Below are 14783 nucleotides of genomic sequence, written 5' to 3'. Positions count from 1 at the left end.
TTCATTTTTTTGCTTGGGCTTCCTGATAATCCTCTTGGTAATACAGTGCAAAAAAGAAGAACTTAAATTGCCAAACAGTTCAAAAATAATTGCAATAATACAAGTTTGCTTGAAACTAAGGTGGAAAGTCTGCTATGCCTGGCAACATTGTCTTGATAGTGATCACTTAAGAACTATTATGTATTCTTTTGTTGTTGTCTTGTTTTTTTTAAGCTGGACCTGTGATCTGCAGAATGCTAACATACCCTCCAACTCGAAGAGCCTTAATTGTGGGTTGTGGTCTGCAGATGTTTCAACAACTTTCAGGGATTAACACCGTCATGTATGTATTTTCCAATTGCTTCTTTTTATAAGTTTCAGTAAAAAATCAGTTAGTTAGCAGTTATAGATGGTCTTCTGGACAAAGTCTGAAAGGTGAAAAATTGAGTCTGAGGTCTGGAATGCTGGTTTGAAATCCAGATGTTGACATATTTGACCTCACAGTAAATTGGTACAAGAGGATGTTTGTATATGGGTAAACATATTTATAGACATGAGAATACAAACTCTATTCTGAGAGATGCATTATTGTATTAGGGTCATAGTCAAAGCTATGTATGTCTGGACAAGAAAGCACATTTATGGTTTGAATTTGTGTGCAGTCACAATAAGGTGAGGGTTAGACTAACCATGTTGATGAGGTGGAACATTACTGTGAAGTGCTAAAAGATGCTGAGGGAAGAAACATGTACTGCTTTTACATGGTTTTGTTATGTGTATGAAGACTTGGTAAATGTGGAAGTGAAGAATGATATATTGAGTTTTCTGACAAGCTGTCAGCTCATAAGAGGAGTAGCTCTTGATAACGATGCTATGAGCAAGAGCTTAAGATGAAATTATTGTTGGGCTGTGCTACAGGACTAATTATAATGAATATGGTTGTCTTATTGTTTTAAGAGCAAGTATAAAATATGTTGCCATAACATTTTACAGAGAAAACTATGCCTAAGGGAGCATGAATCTTAGGAAATTGTTAAAATGAACAGCCAAAAGGATAAGGCTTTTAGTGGTATCAAGAGCTACCATATTAAATGTTAAAGTAAACACTGCCATCTGTCATACTGGAAGAAAAAATGCCCCAGACTCATTATTATTAAACTGTAAAGGAAGGAAATCTGTAGCAGGTAAAGAAAGACTTCATAAAGTAGGAATTGTAAGCCAATGTGGGAAGCACTTGGACACAAAACTGGTAAGTTATGTGTGAAAGCCAGAAGACAGGCACAGAAAGAGCTTTGATAATTTTTTCAGACAGATCAGAAACAAGAAACCTAACAGTCTCCAGGCCCAGTAAGGATCAAGATGTTGGGAGTATATCAGCAGAAGATAAGTGTTTAGCACTGAATCTCACAAAGACACTTTTTGCATTTGTGTTATTTATAGAAGGTATATGAAGCTTTTTGCACTAGAGACTACTTAGGATGTCTCAGGTGGTCTGCTTAACACTCAAGTATTAGGGGAACACTTCTACAGCAAGCTGATTAAAAAATAACAAACTGATCAGGGTAGACTCAACAGATCTGGAGTAATTTGCATCCATAATCACTGAATTTGGAAATGTAGCATAATTTACATGAAGCTACAGCCCAGAAATTTTTATTTCTGTCTTTATAAAAATTAACTAAAACTTCATAGAATCAAATGAGATGTGTGCTTATAAATATGAAAAATGAACGTGTACAATATAAAACAACAAAGAAGAACCATGACTGTTGTAGACAGATTATAGCTTGCTTGGATGTGAGTCCATGGTTGTATTAGAACTGTAAATCCCACATGAATTAACCATCCTAAGCAACCATGTCAACTGCAGCCAAAGTTTCTTGAAGAAATCACATAGTCAGAGAAGTGAGTGAGAAGTCCTATCAGGTAAATAACTATTTAAGATAGAAAAAAAAAAGGGTGAGAATAGAAGGTCAGTTATCACAAACCAAGAATAGACTCCTACAGTGATCTATATGAAGATCTTTGCTGCTTTCATAAATCTGTGAAAGGGGTTAAACAACAAAATAACAGCTTGTATCCATACAGCATTCACAATATAAAGGTCCCCCAAATCTGTGAACATGAACAGTTGTGGGAAGATAATGCAAGATAACAGATTAGTGGAATGGCAAGTGCATTAACCGTACAATGTTATTCAGTAATGCCTGCAGGAGGGAACTGGGTAACTTCACATGCATGGCAGTCTAAATTGTTATTACCCAAAAAAGAGGGCTTGCAATTGCATTATTGTTCTATACAAACATCATGACAACATCCATGGCCAATCTGGAATAGTACAAACAGTTGCAGATGTCCTTTTTTTCAATAAGAACAAGCAGGTTATGTGTGGGGAAAGAGATACATACCTGTGTTTGAGCAGGATGATTAGAGCTCTGCCACTTGGAAAAGAAATGAGGGGTCACAGGAAATACAAGAGGTATATAAAGCTACTAACGTTATGGAGAGGATGAGGGGAGCATGATTATTCATCATTTCTTCTAACACATTTTTGATGACTCCTAGCTCTTACCCAGCAGTAGGCTTAAAATAAGCATTTTTTTCATGCAACACATAATTACATATTGGAACTCATTGCCACAGGATGTTATAGATGCCAAATGTAGAAATAAGTTTAGAAGTTAATTAGGGAAACTTACATAATAAATATTATTAAAATGTTATGAAATGTGGTGTGCATGCAATCTCTGGCCAAGGCCAGTCATTCTCTTTGGTTCATTCAATTTGGTTCTTATTAGTTAGGGATGCTTTATTAGACTAGAACAAAAAATTGACAGTTCACAAGGCTTATGACAGTGGTAGGCTGACTTTGTTTATTTTAAACTTACTATGTTTTAAAATCTCAAACTGCTTTCTACGAAGGAGGTTTTACAAATAGTTTGGAATTGACCTAATTTGCTTGTGGATGTGTAGGAGGACAGTACTACAACTATAAAATGTGATTGAATCTTATCTTTAAAATAATAAAATGCCTGTAATAAACACACGAAGGCACTGTTGTTAAAGGACTGGATTGTCAACCATTTGCAATATCCAGTCTCTTTTAATATTCCAATATAACTAAATTTTTAGTTATCAGGTATGCAAGACATTGTGCTGTGAAAGGACATTTTTCAAATACATGTAAGCAGCTATCTGTTGATGGTTTGCTTACATAGAAATTGCTGATTGCCTTTTAATGCTGTAATTAGAAGGTACCTTAAGGAACTGTCAGATTGTATTAACTCTCTAAGCACTAGTTTTCTGTTTATAATGTTTAGTGGTGTCATTCTGGGATTGCTGTTCTCCTGCAGCATGAAAGCAGGAATTGGTTATGATTGGAGGATCTAGTACTGTGCAGATTTTCCTTCAGTGGTTTCTCAAAAACTGACATTAAAAGTATTTTGACAGCGGATATTCACTGTACCTTTGGTACCACTGTAAATCCTTGTTTCTTGGCCCTTTTTAGACCAGAGAAGAAGAGGCTGATGGCCCTAACTTGCAGTTGCCTAGCCTTCTGTGGCTGAGAATTTATCCTCTGGTTGTCCTCTGACCAGTTAACATGACAGCATCCATGGTGGGCTGTGACTTGTTCTAATCTTCTGGATTGAGATTTTTCTGCTCTTTCTGCTATAAAATAATTTGTTTAATCTTGTATTTTACTGTAAGAAAAGTGAGGCCATCAGAATGAATTTGTGTGTGTCTGCAAAGCGCTTTTAAACCCCAATAATCAAATCATAAAGAGACATGAAAATATAAAAAATAACACAATTGTAGAATGATTTAATACTTCCCCCGTTTGTATATGCTTTACTAACTCGTCAATTTCTAATTGAAATTTCTAATTTCTAATTCTTAGAAAAGAAAAGGTTGAATCAAAAATTATGGATGTTAGAGGAATTTGTAGAGGTCTAAAAATAGTCACTGAGTGTACCCAGTAGAAGAAGAGATGCTATAAAGCAAAAATTGCTTACAAGAAACACATGGAGATAGAAATAAAAATCTAGAGCTTCCATGCTTTAGATTTAATAATCTGATCTGAATCTCCAGATTCTGATCTGGTATAAATTTTCTGGTTAAAAACTGGATATCAGTAATGAAGCCAATGAGAGCAATGAAGCCCACGTGTAGTTTGAGTTCTCTTGAGGATGGCGAAAGGAAAACCAGAATTGCTGTAAGAATTGTTGGAGGCTGTGCTCAGCCCTTTTCATTGTGCCATAAACTGATTTGATTTTTGCCCAGAAATAATTTCATATCATATTTGAATCACACTTGTTATACACATGAATGTCTATAACATCCAGCCGTGAGGAACCAGAAACTCATCATGAACAGGATGTTTCTGAATTGGTGAGAACAGAATGTGGAGCAACCTCTGCATTGAGGAGGTGGTTCTAAAAGAGAAGCAAAATGTAAAAATAGGCTAAGGAGGTTGTGACTGTCATAGGAACAAATTCTAGCATGATAAATTTAGTCAGCAAAAGAATAAAGCTCAGTGGCCTATTGCTTTGATTCCTTTTTTTCCCCTAAGAACAAGGGTATCACTGCTGTCTGATGGAGTGCCTGACATAGAACAATTGTTTCCTTTTTGTTGTGGCTTTGGCCAGCTTAACTGACCCATTAAAGTCTTACAATTTTAGACAAGCATCTCTCACATTGATGTGAGCAGGTCTGAACTGGTATAACTTCTCAGTTTCTTATCATTCTAATGTTTTCTCATCTTCAAAACAGAAGCTCAGTTTTTCAAGCCTGGAGGCAAGATCTGCTTGGCAGGAGTCTGAGAAAGGCCTTCTGAAGGAAGTTGTATTCCAGGGGAGTAGTTACTACAAATTAGCTTGTTAATAGTAATATATCCCAGAATTTGGTTAAATCATTGATGTTAAAGTATTTTCAAGCCTAAAGTTGCCCATAGTTAAAACTTGCAGGAGAAGACCATTTTGAGGTAAAACTTGAAATTAATTTTTCCTATCAGTGTCTTATTATAAGAAAAAAAACTCAAAAAAAGTTAAAAAAAGGAAGAAGTTCCATTTTTGGGGGGTGGGAGGAAGAGGGGCCTTGAAGGATCTGAGCTGTTTCACATTGTGTAGTGAAAACCATCAATGGATATTTTATCTCTGTGCTCATGTTCCTCCAGAACTAGGACATCTGAAGAAAAAATGTGGTAATGTGGAGCCTCGTAGCAGTAAAAAAGTCTCCAAACCATGGGGAAGAAAGGTTTTGGAAAAAATCCCAAGTTATCTTGAATACTAGGCAGTAATTTAGCCATAATTGGAGGGAGTTCAGTATTGTTTTGTCAGAATTGCTTGCAGGTGGTATGACCTGCGCTGGAGATTCTGCTGCTGTTCGAGAGGTTTGTTGTCTGTTCCCAAAGACTGCCTGTGCTCTCAAGACTATAATCTTATCTAAGATTGAAGAGACAGCTGTATCCTCTGGATTATTCTTACTCTCACAATACTTTAAGTGGACTTGATGAAAGCCAGACAAAATACTTTGTTCTGCAGTTGAAATACCAAGTTTGATGTGGTGCTAATTTTGTAATTTACCATTATCTTTTCACATTGTGCTAGAAAAGCTTTCTGCAGCAGGAAAGTGGTATAATGTGTCAACAGGGAAAGCATATAGCCTTCAGCATTTTTGCTAAGCTATTTGCAGGTGTATATGATCTGTTATTCCTATTTAATAAAATGTGTTTTTTTTGGTTTTTTTTTTTATTTCTGAGATATCTTTGCATCTCCTAAAAGTTAAGTGACTCCACCTATAAAATGTATTGGTATTTGGATTTGGTCCTCAGATGGTTTTGAGCTCTAACAGTGTTGTTTTTTTAATTTATGTAAGCAAACAAAAGTACCAGAAAAAAGGATGATAAAAAGAAGCATCTTTTTTCAGCTGGCAAGAAATAGGGAGGGGAATAAAACACTATGTGGAGAAGGAAATTACTTCAGAATAATGAGAGAGAATAAAGAAGCTGGATAAAAGAAGAAATATACAAAAGAGGACAAGAAGAGGTTATGTAACAAGTGGAAATTTAGGGTTTGAAGATATTAGAACAATTAATACAAAAAGTGGAAAAAATATTGTACCAAATGTGAATGAGAAAATGAAAGAAATAGGAGTGGGACTGGGAAATAAGTCAGGATGCTTCTGGAGTTAAATAGAGACCAGAGAGGAGCTTAATGGGAAGCACATTTCCTGGCAGGTTTAATTGCCAGATCTGTTGTGCAGCAGTTTCAGAACTGAAACCTGTGAGTACCTTGCTGTAGCCTCAGAAGCAACTTGGTACTTCTGTTTAACATGAGTGTGCAGCTGAATCCCAGTGGGGTGGTGAAACTCAAGACACAGAAACTTGCCTTTAAATTCCAGTTTTTTAACTTCAAAATGAAATACTGAGTAGGGAACATAGGACAATATTTGACATACCTGACTACAGATAAACTTTTCATTTTTTTAACATCATCAAATAAATGCCTTCTTTTGTGAATTACTGCACAAGTAGTAGCAACCTTCTCTACTCTTTCAGCGTCAGCAGCCATATAGAGATTTATAATTAATGACTGAATGTATTTACAGATTATGACAGATTTATAATGTATAAGCTGGTCATTGAAATGAGGTTTTCCTAGAGCATTGGTTGTTGTTTTGAATATTGGAAAATAGTTGCTGAGATCTGTAAACAGAAGTTCTACTGGCAAAAAGTAATGGTGATTCACATTTTTCTTGTGATTTTTTTATTCAGGCATTGACTTTTAATGTTGTATAGGTTTCTATTGTGTTGTCTGTCTGTGCATTTTAAAACAAAATCCAGAAAGTATCATGCTGTATTTAAAAAAAAATAACCCAAGCTGATGCAATGCTAAATGTCATCCAAGTTGCACAGCAGTTACTGAAGGAGTGTACCTTTTATTGTGCTCTTGCCTTAAATTCAGATTGGGCACAGTAACTCCCAGCAGACTGCTGTGTGCCATTTATTTTTGGAGGGCCAGTAACTTGTCACCTCAGTTTTTCTTGAGAACTCTCAGACCCAACTGGGCTTTAAGTCTGACTAAGGGAGGGACTATTGCATTAATGTTCTCTCCAGATACAAACTTTGTAGTATTGTCAGGATAATTGAGAAGGTTTGGTAATTGACAAGTCTGATATTCTCTGATGACTCCATGACATTAAGGCTGCTGCCTGGTTAGATTTTCATCCTTCATTATTTCATTGTGGGTAAACTGTCCAGTTTGTATCTTTCTTTTAAATTTTGCATTTTCCTCTTAAGCTTTAGGAGATATTTAATAAAACAAAAAGAAACTCTATGTTGTACATCCACTTGCTTTTCAAATAATCCATTAGAGATTTTTTTATTTGGTTTTCATAAATTCTTCCAATAATATTTTTTTGAGAAGTGACCCTTCGTTTAATCATTTTGGCCTTCCTTCATATTGCAAGATGTTTTAGATAGTACTGTGTGCAAACTCATCACTTATTTCAGTGGCATATAGATGGTTTTTATGTAGAGTGCAGATATTTTTGGAAGAACGACTAAACAGAAGTCTAGTCTAGTCGAACACACTAGGTGAGGTGAGTCTCTCATTACACTAGCTGTCTTTTGTATGTGCTATACAGAAATAACGTGATTAACTTTTAACAGCTCTTGAGAGGAACAAATTGTAGTTAATAAACAAAATAATTTCATGTTACTGTAAAACATTCTAAATGCGAGTTTATAGAAACTGCTTATATCAGTTTCATAGTACTCAAAAAGGAAAATGAAACTGACTCAGCTTTTTGAAAGGTTTGCACGTTCAGCAACCACTTTTCCATAGGCAGTGTACTGCTATCACAGCTGAGCTTATTTATTTTAAAGTAAAGAGTAAATTGAAAATAAAATATATTTAAAAAAAACCAGCTGCTGACATCTGATGATCACCAAGTTGTACATATTGGACACAAGTTTATTGTGTACAAACAGGCTTATATAGTATTTTTTCCAAGCTCTGTAGCACAGGTGATGAGGATGATAATGATTATTAACATTATTATTAAATTTTAATTATTTTTCCCCCAGTGAAATGGTAGATCTAAACTGAACAATAAGTTTGTGAAAATTTGTCCATTAAGTTTGAAAAATTATCACACAACCTGTAGAGAGAAGCAGTGACTGTGGCCAAGGACATATTCAGATTTGGAGGTGAAAGTGGCTTAAAGTACAGAGCCTTAGGCTGGCTAGAAAGAGTTCTTGTCAGCAGCTGAGATGCAGGTTTTGTAGGTAACAAGAAATGTGAAATTCCCTTTCATCACATGGTCTCAGCAAGAATCCTGGGCAGTATTTACAGCAGCTGGGACTTGGCAGAGCCAATCCTTTCCGTTCCCTTTTTGCCTTCACCTCCACATCAGTGCAGGTCAGGGAGGAGCCCAAACACAGTTTCCCTGGACCTTGCTCTGACGTTTTTCTTTCTTCTCAGTCATTAAGAAATGCTGATGTGGGAAGGGAATACCACCTAGTAAGGGGAGTGTGCCTTAGTAAATCTGCTAGGAAGTGGCTGAAACTTAAATCTGTTGATGACAGGATGCCAATAGCTTTATCCAGTAATTAAAACCAATCAAGTCAACATAAGATCAGCTGGTTAAGGAAGCAGCAGGCCTGAGAATAAAAAAAAAGTAGCTCTGTTCCACTGGCAGAATGCAGTGCAGGTAGTAGTGACTTGGTATTCAGAGTCATGGAGAGGGATGGGAAGAGAAAATAGCTGGGTCATACTGCTGGGTATCTGGTATGGTTCTACACCTGGGCAAGAATTACGAGCAGTAGTTAAGCCTTAGCCTTCATTTTGGTTTTGTGCTTACCAGCAAACTGCAAGACTGAGTGACCTAGATGGATTTAGGCCCCAGAAGGCAGTTCAGTAAATTTGAACATTTTTAAGGCAGTTACACTGCTAAAATTTATGTATCATTTACTGTGTTTACTGATAACTCCCATGTTTTAGAATTTTTGTTTCTAAATTGAAATGTTTTTCTTAAATATTCCTGTGTGTACTTACTGGGTGGCCTGCAAAACCCTGAAAAGCTTAGGGGTTTCATGATTTAGCTCCAAAGGCTGTACTTTATCAGTTGAAATAATTGTGAGAGGGTAGTTAGGATACAAATAATAAATTATTTCTGTATTAAAAACAAGTCACCTGTGTGTCAGCATTGCTAGCAATAAATCTACAATAAGCCAAATTTCCACTAAAAATACAAAATGAAACCAAAGCTGGTTTTCTCCTGTTGTACTAGTTTAAAAGTTAATTTATCTGAGTCAGTTTAAAAGTATTGATTTGTAATTTGCCATAAAACAAAGAAGTTAAAACTTGAAATTTGGTTTGTTTGGCCAATGCCATACGTCAATCTTCAAGCTTCCCTCTCAGGCTGAAGCTTCTCACTGCTAATGCCATTTCTCTGTACATTTTGTGTTCTTACTCCTTTTGAAAAAAAAAGATGCAAAACAAAGCAGTGAATCACAATGGAGTAGTTAACTAGATTAAAGCTATAAAATACACATCTTATTTAAGCTGCTTGCCCTGTTGATCAAAATAACCAGAGTTTTTGGAAGATAGTTTTTACGGGTACGTCCTCCTTCTAACTGCTGGAGATGAAAGGATAGGTAATTCAGATCAAAAAGTTTTGAAGGCTTGAGTATTGGAAAATCAAGGAAGTGTTTATTTCAAGATTCTATATAATGGGACTAATGGGATGAAATAAAGTAAAATCTAGAATGATTGTTGGAACATACTTCAGTGCTTAGAAGTACTTGAGTGTATATTGAGTGTCTTAAGGGAAGTAGGAAGCAATCATAGTTTCTAATTGCTTAAACTGTTATAACAATAGAGGAAGTATTAGAAATAACATACTTGGGAGATTTGGTGTTGAGATTAGTAAATATACAATAGCAGATTAATGTAAGTTTATAAGTAAAGGCTAATTTCTTTTACATTAAACTTTTATATCACACATCTTCTGATAATTCTGATCCATCCACTTATTGTTAAAAAAGTAGACAAACAAACACAGCCCCCACCTAAAACCTAGGCAAACTTAAAAAATCCTAGACTGCCAAAACCAGAAATGATATTGAGGTGGATTTATTTGCATTATAGTTATCATCAGGTATTATAAACAATGAAAAACCTTCTGAAATTGCACAGGAGGCAGGTTCTGGGTGCTGATGTGAGGTATTGTAAGGGCCTCTTAACTATAGGCTCTCATTCTGTTTTGAAGCACTGGATTTTTTTTATTTTTTTTCATAAATCTTGTATTGGTGTTTTTCCTTATTTGTATGGTGCTGAACATGTGCTTATTTTTGGGAGTTTTGTGCTGTTTGTGTTTTTTCCCCCCAAATCTGCACTTTTAAATCACTGACTTGAAGAATAACCACATGAAATATTTTTCTTACTTACTGTCTTTTTTGAGTTCTATCCTGGGTTACTGGGTGGAAGAATATATACTAAAGAATGGAATAGCATGAATAAAAGTAAACCTCATGGTGTGACAGCTGTAAATGATTTGCCAGAGTTAGGATCCATCTACTGATGGTTTGGTTAATTATTTCTAAAAGGTTGCAGGTGTATTAAAAAGGATCTGACACTTCAATTAAAAAAAAAAATCTTCAACAAAACCCTAAGTTAAGTGCTTTTAATAAATAGGCATTTTTCAGTGTAATGCTTCCACAGAAGTAAATTCCTTGTAAATTTTTTGACTCTTACTAATGCGAAGGTTTGTAATATCTTCATTTGGAAATCAATGTTTATTTTTATAACATGTTCAAAAACACATATTCAAAGAACTGTATAGGAGTTAACATACCAAATTACTTTAACAGAAATCCTGCTATCTGCCTTGTCATTTGGCACATGTTTTATTTTTAATAAAACATGTTGCCTGATCAGCAGGGACTATGTGCGGAAGTGCACAGTTTTACCCCAAATTTTTCATGAATTAAATCTTCTGTGGAAAACCAGTCAGAAGATTGGACATTTGTATTAAAACACTGAAAATCAACTCACAGTCCTGCTGATTGTACTCTTTGTTTTGTTTTACCTTACTATGGTTTTCTTAATGGTAAGTGGTAATATCTCTTCCTATAGTTCTTCAGGCTGTGAAAGCATATTTAAAGAAAGTCTGTCACTTTGGAAGTAACTTAAAAACAAAATATTTATTTAAAGGTGAAATATATTCAAACTGTATTTTCTAACTTTTTTTTATGTTATTGAAGGATTTGTGTATTAGAAATTTGCCCACATTTTTCTGCTTTTGCTTTCTATTCCCTTTTGCCTGTAGCAAAGTTATAACACTGTTTGGTTTCTGTCTGTTGTCTTAGTAATAACTTTCAGGTTACCAATCCAGTGCTAATTTTACTGCAGGGCCATGCAGAAGAAATTGTATGAAAATGTCTTTACCTTACATGTAGTACATACACAGTGTAGCTGTTAAGTCAGATAAATGCATCTCATTTAGTTTGTTCATATGTAAAGCCAAGTAATGAAATTAAGTCAGAGCAGTGATGCTGTTTTTAAATCATTCATGAATGATTGCAGGAGGAAGTTCCCTAAATAGAACTACTGACTTGTTTGTTTTAATGTATTATTTGCCTAAACAGCTCCTGCAGCACAGTTTTGTCTCAGCAGTTTCTCTTCTGTTAAATATTTGTAATCAAGTTGTAAAACTTCCTTTTTAATGCAGCTGTTAATGTTTTATATGCATCATTCTGTTGAACTGTACATTTTTGTTGTCTCTAGCATATATTTTGAGACCTATCATGAAATCAGATACCAATCAATGACCAATTTATTTTTTTTCTGTAAAGCACAGTAGAATAGTAAGGGGAGGGGTTGGTTTGTGCTGTAGCTTTGCTCCCTTGGCAAAACCTAGAAGGTATATATTGTTCAGATATTGGATTGTATTCATAGCAATAAGGAAGTGTCTTCTTCTTAGGTGAAAGACAGGGAGTATAGAAATGTGAAACAAGTCAAAGCTCACGATGTAATCAATCTTGAAAAGACACAAAATTAAAGTGTAAAAGGTCACCTGGTTAGGTGCTGCCTGATACAGCAACATGAACAAGCTCAGTGAAATATATTACTGATGCCATTCAAATATAGAGTAAGAGATATGATGCCCTTTAGATCTGTTTATTCACCTTTACTTTAAGGGCATAGGAACCGGTTCTGTAAATTGGATTCTTCGGAGTCTGTCAATAAGAGTTAAGCTGCCACAGCCTAGTCAATATGCCTTGTGCCACAGATTGGAGACACACAAAAAAAGGTTGAAAGGTTATGCACATTGCAAAGATTTGCTATAAATGAAAATAGTCCAGAAATGAACGGTAAATAAAACATGGTGGCATCTAAAAGCTAATCCAGACCTTGTTATTGGGAGCAGTCTGCAAAACAAAGAGATGGCTGTGGTGAAAATGGGCCATACAGAAGGTGTGATATGGAACATGGCCACCAAATCGAAATAAAATAAGAAATCATTGATGAGACTCCTAATTCCTCAGTGTGGTGAGAAAGAATAATGTCTGTAAGGCCAGTGAGGAGGAAAGTCCAGGGAGGGAGGGGGATATTGGGAGGGAGGGGGATATCAGGAGGGGGGAACTAAACACTTGGGTTCTCATCTCTTGGAAGGGCTGCTTCTTTCCTGAGAGTTTCCAGAAATCAGGTGATGTCAGAGCTGGAAGGGTGCAAGTTGAGTTTAAGCCTCTGCAGGTGAGAAGGGTCTCATCTATGACTGCTTAAAATGTTTGGGGATTTATTCTACAGAGTTCTAATAAGTCTGTGGGAGAATGATTCAGAGAGTGATTTTGAAACATTTTCATGAAAGAATAAAATTCTTTTATGTTATTTTATTTCTTTTTATTAGTCACTTGTATACTGCACTCACCCAAAGCATGTTTTACAGACATCTTGAAAATAGAAAAAGAATGTGAGACCAGATTATTATCAGCAAAATTTCATATGTTTGACAAGGGAAAATTGGGACAGGGATATATTGGACTGCTGATCAAAACTTCTGCGTGCTGCAGGCCCCTTTCTCACATAAACTGGTATCTTTTGGTCAGTTATGAATGGAAGAGGCTTTTTGTTTTAGAAGAAACAGGGAGAGCCCTGTTAGAAACCAGCAGAGGAAACAAAAGCAGAACAAAAACAAACAGCTAAGACAATTTGGGCTTTCTTATTCTACTCCCTCTTCTTACTATCTTGGTTATATCATTTCTATTGTATGTTTATAGACTGGGGGTGGAGAAGAGAAAATGAGCAGTTAAACTTTAATGTTTTCAACTTCAGATCATTAAATAATAGATTTAAATGAAAGTACTGAAATTGGCTCTTGAGAACAAGAGTTGACAAAAGCTGGAGCCTTCTGTTACTAAAGGAATACTTATTGCCCCTGGATGTTGATGAAAGACGGAAGCAGGTGAAAGTACTGAAAAAAGTACTGAAGGACTTGTTGGTGCAGTAACGAACATGTTGGCATGTAAGGAATCAGGTATGATCTCACTAGAACTTGGACCAATTTGGGTATTTTTAAGCAAAGTTTTGAATGTTAACTTTTAAAGCCTCCTCCATCCTACATTTGAGCCCTTAAGGAAATGTGAAAACTGAAACTGTGTAACCATAATTTAATACAGATGACAGATGAATTTGGAACAGATGAGATACAAACTAAAGGAAATCCTAGCACTACACTGAGCCAGCAGCTCTGTCCCAGTTGCACAGGAAGGAGGGAAGAAAGGGAAGCTTACCAGAATGAGAAGTGTAAATTATGCTTGTTAGTGATGGCACATTCCAAGACTTTTAGATTTTTCAACCAACTTAATATTTGAGAACCAATTTTAAATTTTCTTTCAGGTTGTGATACATGCCTGCAATGTCACTATTTTACAGTGGAAATAAAATACAGGATACAGCTCATATTTTTTTTTGGTTCATGTAGAAATGGAGAATGACTTATTAGTGAAATGGAACAGCTCTCAAGGGAAAAATGCACTCATTCCAAGTAATCTTTCTTTCTTTTCTATTTCATATAATAGTAGAGAAATTACGTGAGTTAATGTATTTATGGTTTGAATATTATCAAATATATTACAGTAGTCCTCTCTATCTTATATACTTTATTAGAGTTTTGAGGAAGTAAAATTAGTGATGCTTAACTCATTATATTTCTCAGGGCATAGTCCTGTTTTAAAGTCCTGGTTTTATCTTACTGCAAACCCTATTTTTTTATGATTTTTGTCACATTGTGGCAAACTAGCTCAAGCACTGCCATAATTCTGAACAGAGACAGAATCAGGATGTATTGTAGTAAAAGAAAAAAACCCAAAACCAACTCCCCCACCCCATATATATATAGATATCACAACTAACTGCACTGAGACCTGGACCATGGGCTCTGCAAGATACAGGTCAGGTCTCCACAGGTATTTTTATCTTGCTATTTATTGATTTATCATATTTCTTAAGTTAAAACAGCTAGAAAATAATTTAAACACATACCCATATTGCCAAATTCCTTCTCCCCTGCAAACTCTGGTCTGGTCACCTCCTCTTTAAACATCTCTGAAGAGGATTCTGCTGTCCTACTGTGTCTTCAGTTATGCTTAAGCAGCTACAGTGAGTTTTCCTTGCACTGATGTAAGAGATGCCACCATCTCTGCAAACTCTTCAGTGTAGAAATGCACATTAACCAGGCAATAAATATGGGTAGGCAGATTGAGATTGTGGACTTCTGTCCAGTTTTGGAAATCTTAATTC

General features: G+C 35.6%; 1 protein-coding gene across 2 annotated transcripts in view; it reads left to right on the top strand.

Moving 5' to 3' along the window:
* SLC2A13 (solute carrier family 2 member 13) overlaps positions 1-14783 on the top strand; it is a 146482-nt gene that overhangs the window by 68573 nt on the left and 63126 nt on the right. For both annotated transcript variants that reach the window (XM_088055244.1, XM_005519191.3), the window contains exon 4: positions 214-322. In XM_088055244.1, the coding sequence (XP_087911370.1) occupies positions 214-322 (109 nt within the window). The remainder of the gene's footprint in view (positions 1-213; positions 323-14783) is intronic.

This window comes from Pseudopodoces humilis, chromosome 5 (genome assembly GCF_049639895.1).
Source record: "Pseudopodoces humilis isolate 2021_Gansu_Grassland_sample_001 chromosome 5, ASM4963989v1, whole genome shotgun sequence".
Classification (NCBI taxonomy): Eukaryota; Metazoa; Chordata; class Aves; order Passeriformes; family Paridae; genus Pseudopodoces; species Pseudopodoces humilis.
The sequence above is the reverse complement of the archived record's forward strand: the minus strand, read 5'-3'. Positions and strand labels throughout refer to the sequence as shown.